Below are 25,676 nucleotides of genomic sequence, written 5' to 3'. Positions count from 1 at the left end.
CCAAGTGGCTATGAGATTCAGCTGTGTCAGCGGTGAGAGAACTTCTGTCCTCTAGGGAGGTGCTAATCTAGCCTTTGCCTGAGGCTATCTGGCAAATGCCTCTGTGCAGGGCTTGGGCAGGGTGGGTCGAACAGGATCAACAGGGTGGGCAGGAGAGAGCAGTTATGGCGGCTCTCAGTCCTGTCCCAAGGGGCTCTGCCTCTCTGAGTCCCAGCACCCGCTGCAAAGCTCGGAGAGAAAGCTGCACTCGTTCTGACTGAAGCCAGACAGTCCCGCTTCTCCCTCCTGAGTTTGGTTCCCTAAAGTCTCGCCTGTATCTGGAGCTCAGAGTCTGCGACTCCCTCCCGATTGAAAACAACAACCGCGCCCTCCGCCGCCAGCCCGCTCCGCGCACTCCGCACCTCAGAATTTGACCTCAGCACCGCGCCTCCTCTGAGCGTCCGTATGCGTTTCTCTTTCCTCCTAGTTGTAGGACTTACACTCAGCCAGCGCCCCTGTGGTTCTGGGTGATGTCCCTTCCGTTTTTTGGTTTCACTTTTGAAGTAGTTGTTCAAAGCAGCAAACTCCGGCGTTAACCTATGCCGCCATCTTGGTTCTCCTTATTTTCTTGTTCTTGATGGAAGTACAAAATAGCACTGTCTGTATAATTTTGTATTATTTTTATTATTTTAATTTCTAATTGATTTCAGAGAGGAAGGGAGAGGGAGAGAGATAGAAACATCAATGATGAAAGAGAATCATCAATCGGCTGCCTCCTGCACGCCCCACACTGGGCCAAGCCCGCCACCTGGGCATGTGCCCTTGACTGGAATTGAACCTGGGACCCTTCAGAACAGAGGCCGACGCTCTATCCACTGAGCCAAACTGGCCAGGGCATACTGCCAATATTTATGTTCATTCTGTTTTTTTTTTTGTGTGTGTGTGTGTGTGTGTTTTAAATCCTCTTTGAGGATATGTTTATTGACTTTAGAGAGAGAGGAAGGGAGAGAGAGAGAGAGACAGAGAAACATCGATCATTTGCTTCCCATTCCCGCCTGCCTGACCTGAGATCAAACTCAAAACCTAGGTATGTGCCCTGACCGGGAATGGAACCCACAACCTTTTGGTGTACGGGATGACACTTGAACCAACTGAACCATCCTATCATTATGCTTCTTTAAAAAACAACAACAACATATTTTTATTGATTTCAAAGAAGAAGGGAGAGGGAGAGATAGAAACATCAATGATGCGAGATAATCATTGGTCAGCTGCCTCCTGCATGCCGCCTACTGGGGATCGAGTCTGCAGCGCAGGCATGTGCCTTGACTGGGAATGGAACTGTGACCTTCTTGTTCATAGGTCCGAGGCTCAACCACTGAGCCACACCAGCGGAACAATTCTTTAAAACAATTTTTTAAATATATATTTTTATTGATTTCAGAGAGGAGGGGAGAGGGAAAGAGAGATAGAAACATCAATGATGAGAAAGAACCAGTGATTGGCTGCCTTCTGCACATTCTCCATTAGGGACTGAGCCCGCAATCCGGGCACGTGCCCTTTACTGGAATTGAATCCGGGACCCTTCCGTCCGAAGGCCAATGCTCTAGCCACTGAGACAAACTGGGTAGGGAAAAAAAATATTTTATTTATTTATTGATCTTTTAGAGCAGTGGTTCTCAACCTGTGGGTTTCGACCCGTTTGGCGGTTGAATGACCCTTTCACAGGGGTCGCCTAAAAACATCCTGCATATCAGATACTTACATTAAGATTCATAACAGTAGCAACATTACAGTTATGAAGTAGTAACAAAAATAATTTTATGGTTGGGTCACAACATGAGGAATTGTATTTAAAGGGCCTGAAAGTTGAGAACCACTGTTTTAGAGAGAGCGAGGAAGGTAAAGACAGATGAGAGAGAGAGAGAGAGAGAGAGAGAGAGAGAGAGAGAGAGAGAGAAACATTTGATTTGTTGCTGCACTTATTTATGCATTCATGGGCTGATTCTTATCTGTGCCCTGACCAGGGATCAAACCTGCAACCTTGGAGTATCGGTTGACACATGCCCGATTGTTTTGTTTGATGCTCCAACCAACTGAGCTACCCAGCCAGGGCTCCTTCTGCTTCTTGAACAAATGGTTTTATTAAACCCAGAAGGACAGCAGGTGGGCCACTGTTGATCCAACAATCTTCTTGATGCTATGTAGCATCTATGTAGAGTACATCTATGTACTCTATGTAGAGTACAAATTCCTCATATTTTTCATTCCTTGTTTCACCTGATTTTTGGTTGTCACTGGGTATCCTATATCGGGATAACCTGTCACCCTGGGTTAGTTATCTGGTTTCCTCATACCCGTCTTTACTGGTCTTCCAGATTGCTTTCACTGCCCTCCGTTATGCAATCTCACAACATCCTGTGCTTCTTTCTCCTTCATGCTATTTTCCTCAATGAAATAGTTCTGTAATGATTGTTTAATGTCTATTTTTTTTTCTGGTAAATTATGAGACTCATAAGAGCTGAGGCTGTGACTGGCTTGTTCACCACCGACGCCTCAGCACTTAGCTCAGGGCCCAGCACATAATGGGTACTCAATAAATATTTACTGAATGAACAGACATTATACTGCAGGTGACTTTTGCCATGCCCCTATTAATATCTTTCAGACCCCACTGCATTTCATTAATGGCTTTCTATTTCTTGAATACAATTTGCAACTGCTTTAGGCACACCTGTAATAGATGTAAAAATGTGTTACAAAACGCTTCCAGCTACTCTTTCAATAGCTCAATTTAAATTTCTAGCCAGCAAAGCAACTCTTTACAAAGAAGGCTGAATCTTTAGATATGGCCTGGACCTTTATCAGACAGTTTTTTTCTAAAACAGAACGAAGGGAAAGACAGTAAGTTGCCAATACAGAGGAAAGTACTGTATAGTGCAGGGGTCCTCAAACTGTGGCCCGCGGGCCACATGCAAATACAAATATTGTCTTTGTTCCCATTTTGTTTTTTTTACTTCAAAATAAGATAAGTGCAGTGTGCATAGGAATTTGTTCATAGTTGTTTTTTAAACTATAGTCCGGCCCTCCAACGGTCTGAGGGACAGTGAACTAGCTCCCTGTTAAAAAAGTTTGAGGACCCCTGGTATAGTGTATATTGCTGATCCTAACCCACACGGACTCACTTATTCTCAGACTTAATAACATCCTGCCACCTCCGGGACTTAACTTGGCAACAATACCACTAAAATGGTATAGGGTTTCAGAAGGCGTCACCCCCAGATATGCCTCTGTTTTAGGAGGGTTATTTTGAGCTAAGGTCAACTGAGACCCTGTGGGCTCAAGAGAAACTTCTGCCCGCCACTCCCTTAACTTCCTAGAAGAATTTGGATTAGGGGCCTTGCTCATAATAAGACATTATCAGAGATGACCTTTTAAAAAAACAAAAACACTATCTATATGGCAGGAAAAACAACAAATTACCGAACATCTGCTCTTCTTATTGTCCTGCAATGACCCTTTGAAGCCCCAAGGTGCCTTACCTCAAACTTTGTTCAAAATGCCATGTGTGCCCCATTTTAATCGTCTCTTACTCTCTTACATATGTGGGGTTCCCGTGTGTACATATGTAATCAAACTTGGTCATTTTCTAGTGTTAATCTGTCTCAATTTAATTATCAGACCAGCTGAAAAAAACCAGGAGTTTCTTCCTCCACACCAGTAGATATGGTGATAGTGTTTATATGCCTGAGGCCTTTAGGCCATCCTGGCCTCATCCTTAGAATCTTTCTGTGCTTCTATTTGACACCAGAGACTAAGAAAGAGGGAATGGAATCCCAGCAACAACACAGCGCCGGTAACTAACTATTACACAGCCAGCTCTGGGCAGTGAACTTACACTGAACAGAGAGGCCCTATAGCCTCAGAGGCCAACCCCAGAACACTGCCACCCAGAGGCTGACCCACAAACTGACTCTTTGCTAAACACAAAATAAGGCAGTCTGGGAAACAAATGTGTCCTGCTTTAAAATAAGGACTGTGGTTTACAACACAGAGGAACAGTGTATCGCAGGGAAACTCAACACTCTCCTGAATACCTGGCAGGTCTAAGGCGAGCCAGACTGAAGAATAGAAGAACCGAAGAACCTTCACTACTGCAATTTTTTTTTTCTTTTTTCACCTTTTAACTAAGAAACCAATTTTTTTTTCTTTTTTTTTCTTCCTCTTTTTTTTTCTTCTTTTTCCATCACCTGATTTTACCCTTTTAATTACTACCTTCTTATTTTTAACCAGTATTATTACTGCTACCATTTTACCATTTTTTAAAGTGCCATTTTATTTTCTCTTTATTTTATTTTGGGATTAGTGTTCTCCATTCTATTTTCATCGTTATATTATTGGTTGTTTCTAGTTTGCATTCATCTCCAGGGAGCTGTTGTTGGAATTTGTTGGGATTAGTGGCTGTTCTATAGGAGTATTCTCCTCATATAAAAAGTCTCTTCCCCTCTTCCACTTCATTCTCTCTTTTCGCTCTTTTTTTTTTCCTTTTCTTTTCTTTTCTCGCTTTTATTTTCCCCCCTCCTTTTTCCCAATTTCATTTTTGCACTCCTTTTTTTGGTCCCTACTTTTCTTTTTTCTCTTTTATCTTTTTCTCTTCCTTCTTCCTTATCCCCTAATTCTCTTAATTCGGGTGGTCACCTTTATTTGGGGTTATTAATATCGTGAATATATTTGTGTATAGGGCCTGGTACGTGGTGCCTTGTTGTGTTGTATTTTGTGCCTTTAAATCAACGCAGCAGATCCAAGCAACAGCAACCTCCTGAGCACCACACCCTCTGCTGAGGAACAGCAGCTGTACGTGAAACCTCGCCCCACCAGCCAGAAGAGCCACCACAGCTGTGAACAGCACCCACCAGAGGAGCTGCTGCCAACTGAAGAGCAGCTGATACTGCAACCGCCCGAAGAGCAACCACAGACCAAGGAGTCACTGCCACCAAGGGAGCAACCACTGAACGACTCAACATCTAGATATGTCAGTGAGATCAAACATGGATAGACAAAGAATCCCCCAAAGGAAAGAGAAGGAGGACTCTCCAGAAAAGCAGCTAAGTAATACAGAGGCATGCAACATGACAGAAAAAGAATTCAGAATAAGGGTCCTAGAGTGCATAAACCGGATGGAGGAAAAAATCGACAACCTCTGCAAGAAGCAAGAAGAAACAGATGAAAAAATCGATAACATATGGAAGGAGCTAGAAGAAACAGATGAAAAAATCAACAACTTAAGTAAGACCCAAGAAGAAATGAAGAGTGATACAGCTGCAATGAAAAACTCCATTGAAAGTATCAACAGTAGACTAGGAGAAGCGGAGGACCGAATTAGTGAATTAGAAGACAAGGAAGCAAAACACACCCAAAATGTACTGCAATTGGAGAAAAAAATTAAAAGACAGGAGGAGAGCCTAAGGGAGCTTTGGGACAACATGAAACGAAACAACATACGAATAATAGGGGTACCAGAACAACAGAAGGATGAACAAGGATTAGAAAACCTATTAGAAGAAATAATATCAGAAAACTTCCCTGAGGTGGGGAAGAAAAAAGTCACACAAGCCCAGAGAGTCCCAAACAAGGTGAACCCGAAAAGACCCACACCAAGACACATCATAATTACCATGGCAAATGTTCAGGACAAAGAGAGAATCTTACAGGCTGCAAGAGAGAGACGGAAAGTTACAAAGAATGGACAGAAATTTACAAAGTGATGCAAATCAAAGGACTGAATCCAAGAATACTCTATCCAGCAAGGCTATCATTCAAGCTTGAAGGGGAAATAAGATGCTTCACAGACAAAAAAAGGCTAAGGGAGTTTATCACCACCAAGCCAGCAATGCAAGGAATGCTAAAGGGACTGGTATAAAAAGAAGAAATAAAAAGCTCAGAAAGAAAACAGCCACACAAAAAAGAAATGGCTACAAACAAGTACCTTTCAATAATAACTTTAAACGTAAATGGACTAAATGCTCCAACCAAAAGACATCGAGTGGCTGAATGGATAAAAAAACATGACCCATACATCTGCTGTCTACAAGAAACCCTCCTCATTAGAAGGGACTCACACAGACTGAAAGTGAAAGGATGGAAAAAATATCTTTCAGGCAAATGGAAAGGAAAAGAAAGCTGGGGTAGCAATACTTATATCGGACAAAATAGACCTCAAAGTGAAGGCCATAACAAGAGATAAGGAAGGCCACTTCATAATTCTAAAGGGATCAATACAACAAGAAGATATAACCCTGGTAAACATATATGCACCCAATGCAGGAGCACCCAAATTCATAAAAAAACTCCTGGAAGATATCAAAGGAGAGATCAACAACAATACAATCATAGTAGGGGACTTTAATACACCACTGACAGCACTGGATAAGTCCTCTAGACAAACAATCAGCAAAGATACACCAATCCTAAATGACTCACTAGATCAGATGGACTTAATAGACATCTTCAGAACACTTCACCCCAATGCCACGGAATATACATTCTACTCAAGTGCTCATAACACATATTCAAAAATAGACCATATATTGGGTCACAAGCAAAGTATCCCCAAATTCAAGAAGATTGAAATCATAAAAAGCGTCTTCGCAGACCATGATGGCATAATATTAGAAATAAACTACAATAAAAACAAACCAAAATACTCAAACACCTGGAAGCTGAATAGCATGCTATTAAATATTGATTGGGTTACCAATGAAATCAAAGAAGAAATTCAAAACATCCTGGAAACTAATGACAATGAAAACACAACAATCCAAAACCTATGGGACACAATGAAAGCAGTCCTGAGAGGGAAGTTTATAGCTCTACAGGCCTATCTCAAAAAAACAAGAAAAAATGGTAGTAAATCATCTAACTCTACAACTCAAAGAATTAGAAAGAGAGCAACAAGAAAACCCCAGAGTGAGCAGAAGGAAGGAGATAATAAAGATTAGAGCAGAAATAAATGACATAGAGACCAAAAAAACAATACAGAAAATCAATGAAACCAAGAGCTGGTTCTTTGAAAGGATAAACAAAATTGACAAACCTCTAGCCAGACTCACCAAGAAGCAAAGAGAGAGGACCCAAATAAACAAAATCAGAAACGATAGAGGCAAAATAACAACAGACCCCACAGAAATACAAATGATTGTTAAAAAATACTATGGACAGCTCTACTCCAACAAACTAGACAACATGGAGGAAATGGACAAATTCCTAGAAAAATACAACATTCCAAAACTCAATCAGGAAGAATCTAAAAATCTCAACAGGCCAATAACTATGGAAGAAATTGAAGCAGTCATCAAAAAGCTTCCATCAAACAAAAGCCCAGGACCAGACGGCTTCACAGGGGAGTTTTACCAAACATTCAAGGAAGAACTAAAACCTATTCTCCTCAGACTACTACAAAAAATTCAAGAGGAAGGAACACTTCTAAGCTCATTCTATGAAGCCAGCATCACCCTAATACCAAAACCAGGTAAAGACAACACAATGAAAGAGAATTACAGGCCAATATCCCTCATGAACAAAGATGCCAAAATCCTCAACAAAATCTTAGCAAATCAGATCCAGCAGTACATCAGAAAGATCATACACCATGACCAAGTAGGATTTATCCCAGGGATGCAAGGATGGTACAATATCCGCAAATCAATAAACGTGATACATCACATAAACAAATTGAAAGAAAAAAAACCACATGGTCATATCAATTGATGCAGAAAAAGCATTTGACAAAATTCAACACCCATTTTTGATAAAAACTCTCAGCAAGGTGGGAGTAGAAGGATCATACCTCAACATAATAAAAGCCATATATGACAGGCCCACAGCCAACATCATACTCAATGGACAAAAACTAACACCATTTCCCCTAAGAACAGGAACAAGACAGGGATGCCCACTCTCTCCACTCCTGTTCAACATAGTACTGGAAGTGTTAGCCATTGAAATTCAGCAAGAAGAAGAAATAAAAGGCATCCAAATTGGAAAAGAGGAAGTAAAACTGTCCTTATTTGCAGACGACATGGTATTATACATACAAAACCCTAGAGACTCCATCAAAAAGCTACTAGACTTAATACATGAATTTGGCAATGTAGCAGGATACAAAATTAACCCCAAGAAACCTGAGGCATTTCTATACACCAATAGTGAACTTTCAGAAAGAGAGATTATAAAAACAATCCCGTTTACCATCGCACCAAAAAAATTAAGCTACCTAGGAATAAACTTAACTAAAGAGGTCAAAGACCTCTACTCAGAAAACTACAGGACGTTGAAAAAAGATATAGAGGAAGACATAAACAGATGGAAGAACATACCATGTTCATGGATTGGTAGAATCAACATCATTAAAATGTCCATACTACCCAAAGCAATCTATAAATTCAACGCACTTCCCATTAAAATACCAATGGCATACTTCAGAGATCTAGAACGAACTCTCCAAAAATTCATCTGGAATAAAAAAAGACCCCGAATAGCTGCAGCAATCCTGAAAAAGAACAAAGTAGGTGGGATCTCAATACCAGATATCAAGTTGTATTACAAAGCCACTGTTCTCAAAACTGCCTGGTACTGGCACAAGAATAGGCATATAGATCAATGGAATAGAATAGAGAGCCCAGAAATCGGCCCGAACCAATATGCTCAATTAATATTTGACAAAGGAGGCAAGAACATACAATGGAGCCAAGATAGTCTCTTCAATAAATGGTGTTAGGAAAATTGGACAGATATATGCAAGAAAATGAAACTAGACCACCAACTTACACCATACACAAAAATAAACTCAAAATGGATAAAGGACTTAAATGTACGACAGGAAACCATAAAAATTCTAGAAGAATCCAAAGGCAACAAAATCTCAGACATATGCCGAAGCAATTTCTTCACTGATACAGCTCCTAGGGCACTTGAAACTAAAGAAAAAATGAACAAATGGGACTACATCAAAATAAAAAGCTCCTGCACAGCAAAAGAAACCATCAACAAAACAACGAGAAAACCCACTGTGTGGGAAAACATATTTGCCAATGTCATATCTGATAAGGGCCTAATCTCCAAAATTTATAGGGAACTCATACAACTTAACAAAAGGAAGATAAACAATCCAATCAAAAAATGGGCAAAGGACCTAAATAGACACCTTTCAAAAGAGGACATTCAGAAAGCCAAGAGACATATGAAAACATGCTCAAAGTCACTAATCATCCGAGAGATGCAAATCAAAACAGCAATGAGGTACCATCTCACACCTGTCAGACTGGCTATCATCAACAAATCAACAAACGACAAGTGCTGGAAAGGATGTGGAGAAAAAGGAACACTTGTGCACTGCTGGTGGGAATGCAGACTGGTGCAGCCACTATGGAAGACAGTATGGAGTTTCCTTAAAAAACTGAAAATGGAACTCCCATTTGACCCTGTGATCCCACTTCTAGGAATATATCCCAAGAAACCAGAAACACCAATCAGAAAGGATATATGCACCCCTATGTTCATAGCAGCACAATTCACCATAGCTAAGATCTGGAAACAGCCTAAGTGCCCATCAGTAGATGAATGGATTAGAAAACTGTGGTACATCTACACGATGGAATACTATGCTTCTCTAAAAAGGAAGGAACTCTTACCATTTGCAACAGCATGGATGGAACTGGAGAGCATTATGCTAAGTGAAATAAGCCAGTCAATGAAGGAAAAATACCACATGATCTCACTCATTCATGGATAATAGAGACCATTATAAACTTTTGAACAATAATAGATACAGAGGCAGAGCTGCCTCAAACAGATTGTCAAACTGCAGCGGGAAGGCCGGGGAGGGTTGGGGGGCAGGAGGTAGGGGGGTAAGAGATCAACTAAAGGACTTGTATGCATGCATATAAGCATAACCAATGGACATAAGACACTGGGGGATAGGGGAGGCTAGGGGACTGTCTAGGGCAGGGGGATAAAATGGATACATATGTAATACCCTTTGTAATACTTTAAGCAATAAATAAAAAAAAAAGAGGGAATGGCTGGTTGTGAAATATCAAAGCGCCATTCTCTGGGTCCTAGACATGTGATTTGGAAATAAGTGGGAACAGAGTAAAATGACCTGAGCAGGAAGTTGAGCTTGTGTCCCTGTCTATGTGGAAAGTCTGCTATCATCTTATCTTCTCCCATACACCCCACTCCCCCCAACAAACCCTCTGGGCTCTGAATAGTTTAACTTCTTGGTATTATAGTTTTGGTGTAGTCCTTTTATGTGGGCCTGAAAGATTCTCTTCTATTGCTTGTCCAAAACTAGCAGGGGCTTCCTAATATCACAACTTTAAATTATTTACCCCCATTCAGTAAGTTTTTTTTTATTCTGAATACTTTCAGATTAAATATCAGAATTAATATAAACATACATATGTATATCTATGTCATGTTCTTTCAAATTTGCTATTCCTTCCTTTTGCGCTCTTCCCCATATTGTTCAAATGGATGGCTTTTTGTCATCCTTCAGGTCTCAGCTTACATGTCACTTACATGTCACAAGAGACTTGCCCAATCTAATTAGTCACTTCCTACTTTAATTTCTCTCAGAAACCCTGTTTTCCTTAATACCATGTATCACAAGACTTCATATATTTACTGTGTTCATTCACTTAATTCTGTCTATTCCACTAGACTGTAAGGTTCCCAAGGGCAGGGACCTTGTTTGTTTCACTCACTTTTGTATTGCTAGGGCCTAGCACAGTGGCTGACATAGTAGGTGCTTTACAAAAAACTGATCAATAGCCCTGGTCAGGGTTGCTCAGCTGGCTGGGCGTCCTATGCACCAAGAGGTTGACTCAATCACCAGTAGGGGGCGAGCAAGAGGTAGTCACTAGAGGTGCTCTCACGTTGATGATTCTCTCCCTCTTCCTTACTCTCTCTCTCTAGAAATCAATAAATTATTCTTAAAAACACACACATGATAAATAGATGAACGAATATTGCCTTGGTTTCTTCACTTGTGCCTTCGACTGCATTTTAGTTCTTTCTGCACTGCAACCGGGAAGGGAATAGGAGAAATTTACAACGCCCCTTCCCTTCATCACCGAGCACTGAGGTGGCAGTTCCTTTGTTGAGAAGCTCTTGGCTTCTCCTGGGCGGCTGTCACATACCCAAAGGTGCACAACAATTCTATTAGTAATAGTGTGACTGAGGCACTCAGGAGAGCTGTCAGAAGTGCTTTCAAAGTTACAATTACTGGGTTCTTGGACATTCGAGACTATTAACCACTGCCGTTTACGATTAACAATTAAGTGATGTTGAATGAAGTGTGTGTATATTTTTTTGCATGACGAACCAAGGCATCTTACACCATTTCTCTAAAGGGAAATTCAGATATTACACAGCCTTCCTTCCTTGAGCTCCAGGAAGCTGAGCCTCTTGCAGCAGCAACTCTGACCAATGGGGGGCGGCAGCATCTCAGTAACTCACTCTCTGAAGACTTGTAGGTAGGAGGAGAAAGACTCGCGGTCAAAACCTTTTTGACTCCATCCGCTTTCCGTAGCGCCTTAACCCGCTCGAGTTTCAATGCGCGCTGTTGTTGGACGAAGCTGAGTCCTATACACCGCCCGCTGCTCTCCTGATCATGGCTTCTCCGAGTTCCTTCACCTACTTCGGTCCTCCATCCTCCTCCCCTGTCTGGTCAGAGACGCTGTACAGTTTGAGGCCCGAGCACGCGAGGGAGCGGTTGCAGGACGACTCGGTGGAAACAGTCACGTCCATAGAACAGGTGAGATGACAGAACTAGGCGAGGCGCCCGCGCGGGGGCTTCTGGGAGTGGGAGTCCCATCCGCTGGGCCGCCCGTGTGCGGAACTTATCGCGGAACTACAGTTCCCAGAGTGCAGCGCGGAGCCTCCCTTGTGGGGAGCTCCGGGCGCCAGGGCTTGGTCTGGGGAGTGGAGCGTTTGTGGGTTGGGGTCGTTGTCAGGATTGGGCTTGGAGGAAAGCACAGTCCCTGGGTCCTCTCTGCGTTAGGAAGCGGAGAGAATCATGTTCTGTGCTTGGAGGTCAGAAGCAGCCCGGGCGGGTCAGACAGCCCACTCCATTCCGCCGGGACTTCTGGAGGTTCTGGGATGGATAGTGCAATCTCCTCACCCTACTTGTACTTTGGGGACAAAGTGAAAGAGAAACCGCCAGGGGGAGGTCATGTCATGTCACGATCTGTTTATTTCTGCCTCCAGTGCCAGGATTGGGGCCTGCCTCGCGGGTGGGCACTGTAGTCATTCAATCATTTGAGCACCAGCAGTGTGTTGGACACAATATTAAACGCTGGAAATACAAAGAAATAAAACAGCGCCCGACCATGAGCATGTCACAGCCTGCTTGGGGAAGACAGACAGGAAAACAATATAGTTTGGAAAGTGCTTACAATAAAAGCATACATTTTAACTACTTGCCATCCATTCACTGAGTCCTGGAAGTAGGATGGGACCTATCGCTTTGAAAAGTGTTTTAGGAATGAGTAGTGAGCGGTAGTTTTGTTTTTTTCTTTCCCCAACTGTTCCCAAGTAGTTGTGAAAATGTTTACCCATCTGTCACTAGGAGAAGTGGTCAGGATGATTCTTTGCAGCACTTACAAATAAGCGTCAGGCTGCTTACTAAATAAAATAGGTCTCGTGGAAATCGCAGTCTCCAGGCTTAACCTTGGAGGGACCTGCTTTGACTTTCATATTTGAAGTTGGAAGCCCCCGTGAAGGCAAAATTAGTAGTGATAGTTATCATATTATGTATTGTGGCTATAAATACAATTATAAGTTAATAAGAAAAACAAAGGCTTGACTACACAATTATACACATAGTAGCAGAGAGAATATTATAACTGGAGATTTATGCTTCATGGATTTTAGGGTAGAAAAGGAAACTTATCTTTTGACTCTAGGTCCACCAGTGTGTCCTTTTCAGAGCTCTTTTGCAAAAGAGCTCTCCCATCAATGAAAAACCTATAGCGTCTTTGCAGTTTTCATAAGTGATGAATTTTTGAGTTGAGATCAAGCCTTTTTCTTTGTATCTGACCTAAGACTTTTGGGTTACCTTTTATGTAGTTAACTGAATTGACCCAGCGCACAAGGCTATGGGTAGAATGCTAATAGAGAAAAGGGAATAGAAACTGGTCTGTATATTTAGAGGTCAGAACAGAGACTTCCATGGTTAGAGAGGTAAGTCAAAAAAGGAACATTTATCAGGAGCCTTACTGATCTGCTCTTTTTCTTTTTCTATACTTTTTCTTCTTCTTCAGTAGAGTGCCCCTGCTTAGTCCCTAAGGAAAACACCAGTGCCTATACGCTAACTACCTACGCATAAATGAGTGATGCTAAAATAGATGCAACAAGGTTCTGGTCTGCAGAAGGGCAGGCCAAGGCCTGGGCCAGGAGTGGAAACCGAGTTCTGATACACAACATAGGTTTTACAGGGTGTCTTTCAAATGTAGGCCCAACTGTGAGGTAGATGGAAAAGAAATATTTTGTTTCCTTTCTATGTCATATTCCAGCTCACATTTTAAAAGTCTAAGATAAAGAGTTCTAGATAGTGGGGAGATAATACAGTATCTCATTTTCATGGCTGCCTCAGTGTTTTCATAATCATCATAATGTCCATTCATTGCATCCAGCACTGTGCTTAAGGCTCTCCACACATTGTATCATTCAATCCTTACACATTTTACAGATGAGAAAACTGAGGCTTAGAGGAATACTAGGTTGGTAGATTAATAATGATATATTAATAAATACCAACCTTGCTAGGAGGAGTTGTTTACAGAATATACTACTTCTATTCTTTTGGTTCTGACTGAACCATTTATTCATAGGGATTTACTCAATTTTGCGCCATTGCCAATAAAAACAAATGCTTAAAAACAAACAAACAAACAAAAACCAAATGCTTGTCACTTGCTTTCTATCTGATTATCAGGAGACTTTATTTGTTAAACAACAATTTGATAATAGGAGTTAAACCTATAAATCGTGGAAAGAGCCCTTAGTTATGATTCCTTCTGTTTTATTTCTTCATTTTAATTTAGTCAACAAATACTTGAGTGTCTTCTATGTGTCAGGCACTGTTCTAGGCACTGGACATAAGGCAGTGAACAAAAAGGGCCAAGTTGATGGCGTTATGAAACTTTTGTTCTAGGCCAGGAGGCAATCAATTAAAAAAGGGAAAACTGTTTACCTACCTACTTACCTACCTACCTACCTACCTACCTATCATCTATCATTTATTAGGTATGTTAGAGAGGAAAATAAAGCAGGATAAGGGAAACAGAGTATGCCAGGAATGGATGGGGTGGAAGCAGGGATGGTTTTTGTATAAGATGACAAGAGAAAGCCTCTGATACAACATTTTGGCTGAAACCTGAAGTAAGTGAGGGCACAAGCTATGGGGGTATCTGGGTATTAGCTTCTGTTTACTTCCCCAGATTCACTCTACCCTTCCCCCCCACCCCCTCCCTCTGCTTTGTAGATGTGCCCAGGAGGTGGGCCTGCATTGGCAGGCTCCCTTGCCTTATGGCTTCTGGTTGTATTGGGCCACGGGGAGCATGGGTAGGGGATGACAGAGGGAGAAGAATGAGATCAGCATATTTATTCCCTTCCTACAGGACGGCACGAGCTGTATCTCTAGACTTAAGGTCACCTCTCCTATCAGGTGCCTTCTCCACGCAGCTCTCTGTGTCCATCTCCTTCTCTTCACACCTGGCCCCGTGTCGCCAGCCCCCAGGCACTGCACTCTCCTCTGTGGTTTCCCTACACCTGCCCGTGCCTTTGTAACTCCTTCCTTTATAAACTCTCCTCAAAGCACCCACTTTGAATGTGCCATCTGTTCCTACCAGACTGATCCGTGATGGGAGGGTTTTGACACACTCTGACTAGCATTTCATCAGGCTCGTGCAGGCCACTGTTGAGAAATAGATTGTGAGGCGGAGAGCGTGCCGGGAAACTAGTTAGGAGGCTATTGCGATACTGCGGGTGATGGATGATGGTTGCTTCACTCGGGGCTGTGGTAGTGGAGCAGTGGTAGTAGAGTGTCTTAGGTCAGGTCCTGGGTAGTTTTTGAAGGTGTCCACCTTGACAGGTGTTTTACTGATGGATTTGATGCTTGGAGCACCTTTTATAACTCCAGCAAGCACGGCAGGGTTGTGTTGTTAGTGGTTGCCTTCCTGTTTGTGCCACCTGCAGTCACCCCATTGCAAACACTCCGTGGTTCAGGTCAGTAGGTTAAACTGGTACAGTCTCAGCGGTAGCAGGCTTGCCAGAAGCAGCTGTGTGCTGAAGGTACTACTCCTGTTTGTTTCCTCTTTCATAGTTTGCCTTTGAACAGAGGCAAAAGCATCCTCCACCTGAAATGGCATGATGCCATTAGACAACCTTCAGTGACATGGCCATGAACTCTGAGGGGACTCTAGAAGAATTCTTAGTTTTAGTCCCTGCCCTCAGAATTCTTTTCTCTGAGGAGGGGGGAAAATATGCCTGAAGCAATCACAGAATAGCTTATAAACTGCATTGCATGAGGATTTCCGGGGGTGGAAGCTAATCTGTTTTGGGCTGAGACCATCAGGACAACTTCCTTTCCTGGGACTGGGCTGGGTTGTAAAGGATGGGGTTGGGGGGTGGGAGAGCACTTCCAGTGGAAGGAGCCCGTGTGAAGGAAGACTCGCCAGGAATGAATGGAGGGTGAAATGGGCTGTGGGAGGAAATAGGTCAGGCTGGGTGGGGCTGATGGGGGTGGGGCCGGATGGAGGGCCAGGCTGAAGAGCTGGCTTGAAGTGAGGGGCATTGCACCACTGCAGTTCCTGAAGGAAGAGCATGGGGATCCAGGAATGAATCCTGAACTCCTGCTATTGCCTTGTTTCAAGTTAGAGCCTCCAAAAGATCATTGAATGGGGGTGGGACAAACCGCTAAATATGATCAAACTGACCAGTTTTTGTGTGCATCTAATAGAAGAGAGAGCTCTGCTTGGTTAAGTAGTCAGTAGGCTAGCTCTGTGAGTCAGTTTTATTAAATTCAGCATATACCATATTGCCCACAGTAAGGCAATTTCAAACATCAAAATTTCCCCCATTTTCCCTATTAAAAAGTCCCCCAAAGTGTTTTTTTGGTCAAGTTGAAAAAACATGTACTTTTAGGTATGTAGACAAACAAATCAAATGCCTACTTAAAGTAAAATTTCCCTTTTTTTGGCAGGGGAGTGGGGGAGCAAAATTTACATTTTAAAGTTAGGTACATATACGTATAATCACATATACTCTATAAAATCACACTAATTTAGAGATATGTTTTGTCCTCCTCCTCTTATTCATAAGATATTTTTCTTCAAACTCCTCACATCCATATTTGACCTTAGTATTTTTATCATTACTGGAGCCACATTTTGGATTAGCTAATATGTTTGTCCAGACCACACTTTCAATTTTTTTTGAGATTCGCCCCTTGTGAGTATGGGTAAGATATTGTCATTGACTATTTTATTACAAGTTACAACTGGAATTTTCTTACAATGTGTCCAGTCTGTGCATACCTGTGGCCACCACAACTTAACCATGCTATTACTTTTTAAAGTAATGAAAATCTTGAAAATCTTACAATGGCAACTTGCATGTGGAAGTGTGAGTTCATAGCCCAGGAATAACTACTAAATCTGTGTTTAGTTTGTCCTCTTTTGCTAATATCATCAGTTTAGCTCTATAAGTAGTCAAAACCAGACCTTATTTTAGGCTGATATGTCAACCCCAATGGAACTTTGTATTTAAGATAAAGAATTGAAAGAACTCACTATAGCAAGAGTTACTTTGTAAAGATTGCTTATAAAGTGACTTGTTTTTTTTGATAGGTTTTTTTTTTCTTTTAAAAAAATTTATTGTTTACATTTTTACAGATCTCTCCCATACCTCCCCCCGCTTTACCCACCTCCAGTCAACCCCTCCCCAAGCCTCCCCCTGCCCCCCCCCCCCCCCCCCCGTCCTCCACCCCCTGCCTCTGGTGAGATAATTTTTTTTTTTTTTTTAAGGAAGAATCCTTGCCTTATATTCCACCTCTTAATGGTTCTTTTACTGAATCTTCAGAATTAGCATGAGTTTCAGGCAGTAAATCTGCTTTCTGGAAGGGTCCTCCTCTGGGAGAGAGGGGGAGATGTAGGGAAGTGATGTTCCATGATGTGAAGTTGGTGCATCATGAGATTGCTTTAGGTAGAATCTGTGAAAGAGAAAGGCACCAAATGCATTAGTTAGTTTTTACGACTCACCTATGAATGAAAATTATTCTGTGGTTCTATTGATTGGATTTCTAGAAAGTTCCATGAGGTATCCTTTAAAACAGGGCTGTCCATCATTGAAAAACACAAACTAATAAACATTAGTTTCTATCATGTGTATAGATGATATGTACACATACTGATATGTAATGTGTACATATCAGAGGCCTGCGCCCTCTCGAAGTCTGGGAGCCCTCGGGGGATGTCCAACTGCCGGTGGGGAGTGGGCCTAAGCCGGCAGTCGGACATTCTTAGTGCTGCTGCGGAGGTGGGAGAGGCTCCTGCCACTGCCGCTGCGCTTGCCAGCCATGAGCCTGGCTTCTGGCTGAGCGGCGCTCCCCCTGTGGGAGTGCATTGACCACCAGGGAGCAGCTCCTGCATTGAGCATCTGCCTCCTAGTGGTCAGTGTGCGTCACAGCGACCGGTCATTCTGCCATTTGGTCGATTTGCATATTAGCCTTTTATTATATAGGATAGTAGACCAGGAAAAAAATCTTTTCTTCTACCAATTTCAGGTTCTCCAGCTGGGGCCCTGTAAATTAGACTAGCCAAAGAAGGTTAACCAGAAATTTAACATATACATTACCTAAGAACACATGTCGGCACCCATCCATGAGCAACCCAAAGGCGTGGTTAGAACTTGGGATTTTATACTATTTTAGGGTAAAACAAAGGAAAAGGGCTTGGGTTTCTAGGTAGGGGTGATAAGTTATGAGAAGGGAATAGGAAAAGTCTGGTGAACAAGAGTTTAGTGAGGTTTATTATGCAGATTTAAATTGAGTCTTCTCCATTGATTTGTTCTCTACTTCCTGGTATGAAGAGGGAGCTGTTACAATATTTCCTTTACAAAAGGAAAATGCATGCCCTGTTTTTAGAGCTTTCTTGCATCTCTTGGTTATCAGTGGCCATCTAGAATAGTAAAAGGGTAATATGCTAATTAGACTGGACGTCTTCCCGACGTCATTCTGGACATTTTCCCTGACGAAGCCAGGGCCGGAGGGAAGCCAGCCGGGTCCCAGGTGCCGGAGAGAAGCCGGTGCCAGCAGCCAGGGGAAGGAAGGCCTACTCTTGCACGAATTTTCATGCATTGGGCCTCTAGTTACGTCATAATAGTCCATATGCCAAAGAGGTCTGTTTTGGAAAGGCATGTTCTAGTAGCCCTCCAAATGTAGAATCTGACATTAGCAAACTTAAAATCATTCTGTTCACCTAACCTGTGTCCTGTTAAAAGCAGGGGTAAGCTTCCAACAAGCGGGTAGAATAGAACTCTGAACCACTGTGTTCTCTCTTTGCCATGTGCTAAGTGACCTGTTGCCTCGTAACTGGAGAAAATGAGAGCTGTACTATTAGTATTAACTGTTATGTTATACATTAAATAGGTTTAGGAGGACTGGCCTGGGAACCTGTTAGGTATAACATTGTTTTGATGGGAAAACAAGGTCTAAATAACTGACTTACCAATAAACTTTCAGAACACAGTTTCTTTGTGTGTTGGGGCCTGCCAATCTATGTAGGATGTGGGGAAGATTGGGTGATAAGGCATCACAAAGTAAAGCACTTTCTAATCTTTTTTTAAAATTTTTAACTCTTCATTGTTGAAAATATTACATATATCCTCTTTCTTCCCCCATTGACCCTTCTAGCCTGTCCCCACCCCCTGCCCCAGGCCTTCACCACCCTGTTGTCTGTGTCCATGGGTTATACATACATACAGATGTGTGTGTGTGTGCGTGTGTGTGTACACGTTTTTTGGTTGATCATTTCCCACCCATCCACCCTCCTTTGCCTTCCCTGTGAGGTTCCACAGTCTGTTTAATCTTTTTTTAAAAAAGAAATTTATAGTTAACAAAAAATACAAATACCTATAACCTAAAATTAGCAGTTGTTAGGGTGTTTCTGTTTGTTTGCTTCTGGTTACTTGTTTGAAGGAAAACAATCATAAATATAACTAGTCTCCTTTAACTCCCTCCCAGTTCAGCTTGCCCCTCACCCTCTGTAGAAGCAATATCTATCCTGAGTTAAGTGTATATACTTCTACTTCTTCATTTTAAATCCTTATACGCATCCATAAGCTCTGTATTTATGTGCTGTTTTTAGAAATTTGCTTAAATTGTCACACTGTCATTTTGCCTTTTTCTATTTAATGTTTTCCATCTTTATCCAAATTGATGTTTGTACATCTAGTTCATCCTATTCAGGTACTGATAAAGATAGCTTTAAGGAAAAGATAAAATCATAACTTCTACAGGTAAAAATGAATGTCTTAAAATTTTTATTTTACTCATATATGAGGGAACCACGCAGAGGTTATGACCAGTTCAAAGAAAAAGTCAAAAGGCAAATTTATGTGGACTAAAGAAACTGACTTGCAAATGGTACAAAACTGTTTTCTCCACAGTGGCTTTTGGGAGGACATTCGGGTTGCATCTAAGTTTTACAGGTATTTACAGGGCTGCAGATAGCATCTTTACATAGACTGTCTTGTGCACACGTGTGAGTGTTTCTCCAGGCATATCTCTACCTGAGAGGTAGAATGACTGTGTTGCAGGGTCAGTGCCCTCCCAGCGTTATTGCCTGCTACCATATTGCCGCCCAAAGTGGCTTTAGCAATGTTCCAAATATCTTCTCCTGGGCTCTTGTTTGTCTTTAAGCTTGCTTATGTTTATGTTCTTATTTGTCTTTTTTCTTATAGTTTGGGCTTTTTGAAGAAATCTTTTCTATCTCAAGAATATAAAGATATTCTCATATGCTTTTTTAGTGATTTGATTCAAGTTTTCATGTTCAGGTTTAATCATCCTGGAATTTATTTTTTAGGGTATGAAGTAGGAAGGTAATTTTTCTACCAACAACACTTACTTAATAGTCCATGTTTTTCAGTTTTAGTCATTCTGCCGGTGGGTGTGACGTGGATGAAAGGGGCCACAGGCTAACCTGACAAGTTCGGGGAAGGCCTGCATGGCAGTCTTACAAACTCTAAGACTTGAAGTAACCACAAGGATGGTCTGAAATTAAAACTTTAACTAAAAGCAGTTATGGTAGGTAGTCAGTCCTAGGCTGGTATCTTCCCTGACAAGGTCAATTTTTACCCTAACTCAGTGGTTGGCAAACCAAGGCTCTCGAGCCACATTCGGCTCTTTGGCCCCTTGAGTGTGGCTTTTCCACAAAATACCACGTATGGGCACACACGTACAGTGCGACTGAAACTTCGTGGCCCATGTGCAGAAGTCGGTTTTCGGCCTGGGAGAGTCTATTTTGAAGAAGTGGCATCAGAAGAAGTGGGGGGTGTCGGTTGGTCAGACGATGGGAGATGCGGCGCAGGGGAGGCGCCAAATATCAACAATGTACCTACCTATATAGTTTAAGTTTAAAAAATTTGGCTCTCGAAAGAAATTTCAATCGTTGTACTGTTGATATTTGGCTCTGTTGACTAAGTTTGCCTACCACTGCCTTAACTGAACCTATTGTCTTTTTGCATCTAAGATAACATATCCTTGAAATGTCAGGGTCACTTGTAACTTCCCTTCCGCCCCCCCCCCCCCCCCCCCCCGCCCCACCCTTCCGGGCACAACCAAATGCCCTGATGCTAGGACAGAGACCACAAATTCCTTCATTGTTATTGTTATCATGTTAATTGTTGACTGTTAACTATCCTGTCCCACCTAAGTGAAAGAAGTATGAGTCTATCATTTCACTTTTTATCCAATCCCAGAGGTTCCCCCCACCCACCACTTTGCTTTCTCCCGCCTCTCTAATCTTTCACCAATGCATTTCATGTAACTCATCTACGTCTCCTCCTTTGATTGTAATGTATGAAGTAGGTGAAAAACCGCCATTCTCTGGAGCATTATCCCAATCCTTTGAGATTCTGCTTCCCAGCAATTGTCGACAGTTTGGCTCAAATAAACTCACAAAAATTCTTTACAGGTTTGAATGTTTTTACGTTAACACATTCAGAGGCGCCTGACTAATGTTTGGTCAAGGTGAGACTCTGTCAGGGCCTCATTATAGAATATTTACTTTTTAAATTGCCAGGAACATTCTAACTGGTTTTGTCACCAGACAGAGACCAGGACTGAGGCGGGTTCTTGACTTCATGCAGGAAAGACTTTATGGTATGAGTCCAGGTGATTTTGAGAGTATGTTTATTAAAGCTGAGACAGTGAAACAAAGGAAGGTCTTAAGATAGAAGAGACAAGATCATAGCAACAGGAGGAGCCTAGGCGAGGCTGCCTTCGCCCTTTAGAAAGAAAGTCACGGAAGCAGAAGAGGTGAGCCAGCTGGGCTGCGTGTTTTCAGGAAACAAGTTACAGAGGCAAAAGGAGGGCCCTTGGAGACAGGTTCAGGGGGTCAGCTGCCCCTGCCCACTGCTTCCCTGGCTGCAAGTCTCGTTGGTACTCTTAGAGCTTAGGAGAAAGCAAGCAAGATACATACCTGAGAGAAGAAGAGAGGGCTAGGTTGTGCCTAATGAAGAGTGAGCACTGGATCCTTTGTCTTAAAGGTTTTTATCTGTTTTCTAAAGATGGCAATTTTAGGGGAGGTCTCAATCAGAATATTCATCAGCTTTCCAGGTGTGTCTTTTGATATGCTGATGCATCAAAATGAGGGGTCAGGGTCATTCTCTGGTCAGTTTCACCTTCAAAGAATGTCACAGGAAAGGTGTGCTATGGCAGCACGGCCAAGGGTGAACCTGAGGGGGTCGGTGAAGGATTGAAGACAGACAAGAGAATATAGCTGGGGCTCGGTGGATCTCCTGTGCCTGGATGAAGACACAAAAGACCCAGCCTATTAGCTGATGCTTGATTTTATAGTCTGATTAAAACAAGGGTAGGTTAACCTGTATATAAATGATCTTGTTTTGGCAACACTTGCTGAACCTCCCACAGCCCATTAGCTACTTAGGAAGGAATTAGGGAGGGCTACAAGGTCAGGCTTAATTATGCTAGGAGAGCTCTGCCCTCCAGGCTGGGACTTGTCTGTGGCCCTGCCACAGGTCAGCCGAGGCTTGACCCCAGAGCTGCTCCCTATAGCAAGGGACCAAGGGAGGTCCGCCCCTGCAATGTCTGGGAAGTGTAAGCCATTTGCTCCCAAGTGTCCTTTGTTAGGGATGATAAGATCTTGCAGTTTGTTAGCTGGCTGCTAATCACTCAGCCTTATTTAGCTATCTGTCTCAGTTTCCACTTGTCAGAGAATCCTCCTAGCATCTTACTAACCTGCTACAGTTTAAGCATTTACTTGTCTACTATATATATATAAACATGCAGCAAATATGTGTATGCATATGTATTTGACTTTTCTTTTTTTAATTAAATCTTTATTGTTCACATTATTACATTTGTTCCTCTTTTTCCCCCCCCATAACTCCCCTCCTCCCAGTTCCCGCCCCACCCTCCACCCTCACTCCCCACCCACTGTCCTCATCCATAGGTGCACGCTTTTTGTCCAGTCTCTTCCTGCATCTCCCACACCCCTTTCCCCCCCAAGAATAGTCAGTCCATTCCCTTTCTATGTCCCTGATTCTATTATGATCACCAGTTCATTCTGTTCATCAGGTTATTTATTCACTTGATTCTTAGATTCACTTGTTGATAGATGCATATTTGTTGTTCATAATTTGTATCTTTACCTTTTTCTTCCTCTTCCTCTTCTTAAAGGATACCTTTCAGCATTTCATATAATCCTGGTTTGGTGGTGATGAACTCCTTTAGCTTTTCCTTATCTGTGAAGCTCCTTATCTGACCTTCAATTCTGAATGATAGCTTTGCTGGATAAAGTAATCTTGGTTGTAGGTTCTTGGCATTCATCACTTTGAATATTTCTTGCCACTCCCTTCTGGCCTGCAAAGTTTCTGTTGAGAAATCAGCTGACAGTCGTATGGGTATTCCCTTGAGGTAACTGAGTTTCTTTCTCTTGCTGTTTTTAAGATTCTCTCTTTATCTTTTGCTCTTGGCATTTTAATTATGATGTGTCTTGGTGTGGTCCTCTTTGGATTCCTTTTGTTTGGGGTTCTCCGCGCTTCTTGGACCTGTAAGTCCATTTCTTTCACCAGGTGGGGGAAGTTTTCTGTCATTATTTCTTCAAATAGGTTTTCAATATCTTGCTCTCTCTCATCTTCTGGCACCCCTATAATTCTGATGTTGGTACGCTTGAAGCTGTCCCAGAGGCTCCTTACACTATCCTCGCATTTTTGGATTCTTTTTTCATTTTGCTTTTCCGGTTGGATGTTTTTTGCTTCCTCGCATTTCAAATCATTGACTTGATTCTTGCGCTCCTCTGGTCTGCTGTCGGGAGTCTGTATAATATTCGTTATTTCAGTCCGTGTATGCTTAATTTCTAGTTGGTTCCCCAATATAACATCGAGGGTCTCATTAGTTTTCTTGTAGATCTCATTAAGTTTATCGGCGGCTTCTAAACAGTTCTTGAGAGACCTTAAAAGTGTGGTTCTGAACTCTATATCTTCCATTGACAATTTTGTCCTGTTTCTTTGTCTCCGCATTTTGTTATGCTTCCTTGGTGCACCCCCTAGTGGTCTTTGTTCGCAGTCTTATAGTTAAACCTTGATTGTTGTAGCTAATACCAGGGAGGGTTTGACCTCCAGGCCAAGTGGCTATGAGAATCAGCTGTGTCAGCAGTGAGAGAACTTCTGTCCTCTAGGGAGGTGCTAATCTAGCCTTTGCCTGAGGCTATCCGGCAAATGCCTCTGTGCAGGGCTTGGGCAGGGCGGGACGCACAGGATCAATAGGGTGGGCCAGAGAGAGCAGTTATGGCGACTCTCAGTCCTGTCCCCAGGGGCTCTGCCTCTCTGAGTCTCAGCACCCGCTGCAAAGCTGGGAGAGAAAGCTGCACTCGCTCTGACCGAAGCCAGACAGTCCCGCTTCTCCCATTTGAGTCTGGGTCCCTAAAGACTCGCCTGTATCTGGAGCTCAGAGTCTGCAACTCCCTCCCGATTGAAAACGCCAACCGCGCCCTCCGCCGCCAGCCCGCTCTGCGCACTCCGCACCTCAGAATTTGACTTCAGCACTGCGCCTCCTCTGAGTGTCCGTATGCGCTTCTCTTTCCTCCTAGTTGTAGGACTTCCACTCAGCCAGCGTTCCTGTGGTTCTGGGTGATGTCCCTTCCGTCTTTTAGTTTCACTTTTGAAGTAGTTGTTCAAAGCAGCAAACTCCGGCGTTAACCTATGCCGCCATCTTGGTTCTCTGTATTTGACTTTTCAAAAATCATTCTTATACCTGGATAAAGTAATCATTATGATGCATCAAAATGAGGGATCAGGGTCATTCTCTGGTCAGTTTCACCTTCAAAGTCTGTTTATTGCTGCGCTGCCTCTGTATCTAATTTTGCTCATCAGTTTACAATGATCTTTATTACCCATAAATGAGTGAGATCATGTGGTATTTTTCTTTCACTGACTGGCTTATTTCACTTAGCATAATGCTCTCCAGTTCCATCCATGACGTTGCAAATGGTAAGCGTTCCTTCTTTTTTACAGCAGCATAGTATTCCATCTTGTAGATGTACCACAGTTTTCTAATCCATTCATCTACTGATGGGCACTTAGGCTGTTTCCAGATCTTAGCTGTGGTGAATTGTGCTGCTATGAACATATGGGTGCATATATCCTTTCTGATTGGTGTTTCTGGTTTCTTGGGATATATTCCTAGCAGTGGGATCAATAGGTCAAATGGGAGTTCCATTTTTAACTTTTTGAGGAAACTCCATACTGTCTTCCATAGTGGCTGCACCAGTCTGCATTCCCACCAGCAGTGCACGAGTGTTCCTTTTTCTCCCCATCCTCTCCAGCACTTGTCGTTTTTTGATTTGTTGATGATAGCCAGTCTGACAGGTGTGAGATGGTACCTCATTGTTGTTTTGATTTGCATATCTTGATGATTAATTAGTGACTTTTAAAAGAAGATAAGATGATTCATATAAATATAAAATGAACACATGTCAAAGATTTTATTTAACTCATGGAACTAGTAAGATATTGAAACTAGTTTAGAAGAGAACTCCAAGTACCACACATTTATAGTCAGATAAGGAGTGCTGAAATGAATTTACAAATGGATGCAAAGCTGCTTAATAGCTGTAGGGTGATAATTAATTACATTTTACCAGACATAATTTGCATTTCTACAAGTTAGCTTCTACGTCTATAGAGTTGTGAAGTAGCCTAGTCAAGGACAAAGGTAGAGATAATGCAATGGATCATCTAGCCAGGACACAATTTTTCAGTGTGTGTGTGTGTGTGTGTGTGTACACGTGTGTGTATACGTGTGTATATGTAGATGACTAATGTTTTTCTGAATCTTTGAAAGTAAAATGAAGACATTATGACATTTCACCCCTAACTAATAAAGCCTGCATCTC

General features: G+C 42.3%; 1 protein-coding gene across 1 annotated transcript in view; it reads left to right on the top strand.

Moving 5' to 3' along the window:
- The first annotated feature begins 11,548 nt into the window (after positions 1–11,548).
- The window catches only part of FNTB (farnesyltransferase, CAAX box, beta), a 62,917-nt gene continuing 48,789 nt past the window's right edge, over positions 11,549–25,676 (top strand). The window contains exon 1 of the mRNA XM_059693512.1: positions 11,549–11,794. Within this exon, the coding sequence (XP_059549495.1) occupies positions 11,651–11,794 (144 nt within the window). The 5' untranslated portion in view covers positions 11,549–11,650. The remainder of the gene's footprint in view (positions 11,795–25,676) is intronic.

This window comes from Myotis daubentonii, chromosome 1 (assembly GCF_963259705.1).
Source record: "Myotis daubentonii chromosome 1, mMyoDau2.1, whole genome shotgun sequence".
Taxonomy (NCBI): domain Eukaryota; kingdom Metazoa; phylum Chordata; class Mammalia; order Chiroptera; family Vespertilionidae; genus Myotis; species Myotis daubentonii.
This window is presented reverse-complemented; position numbering and strand designations above follow the sequence as displayed.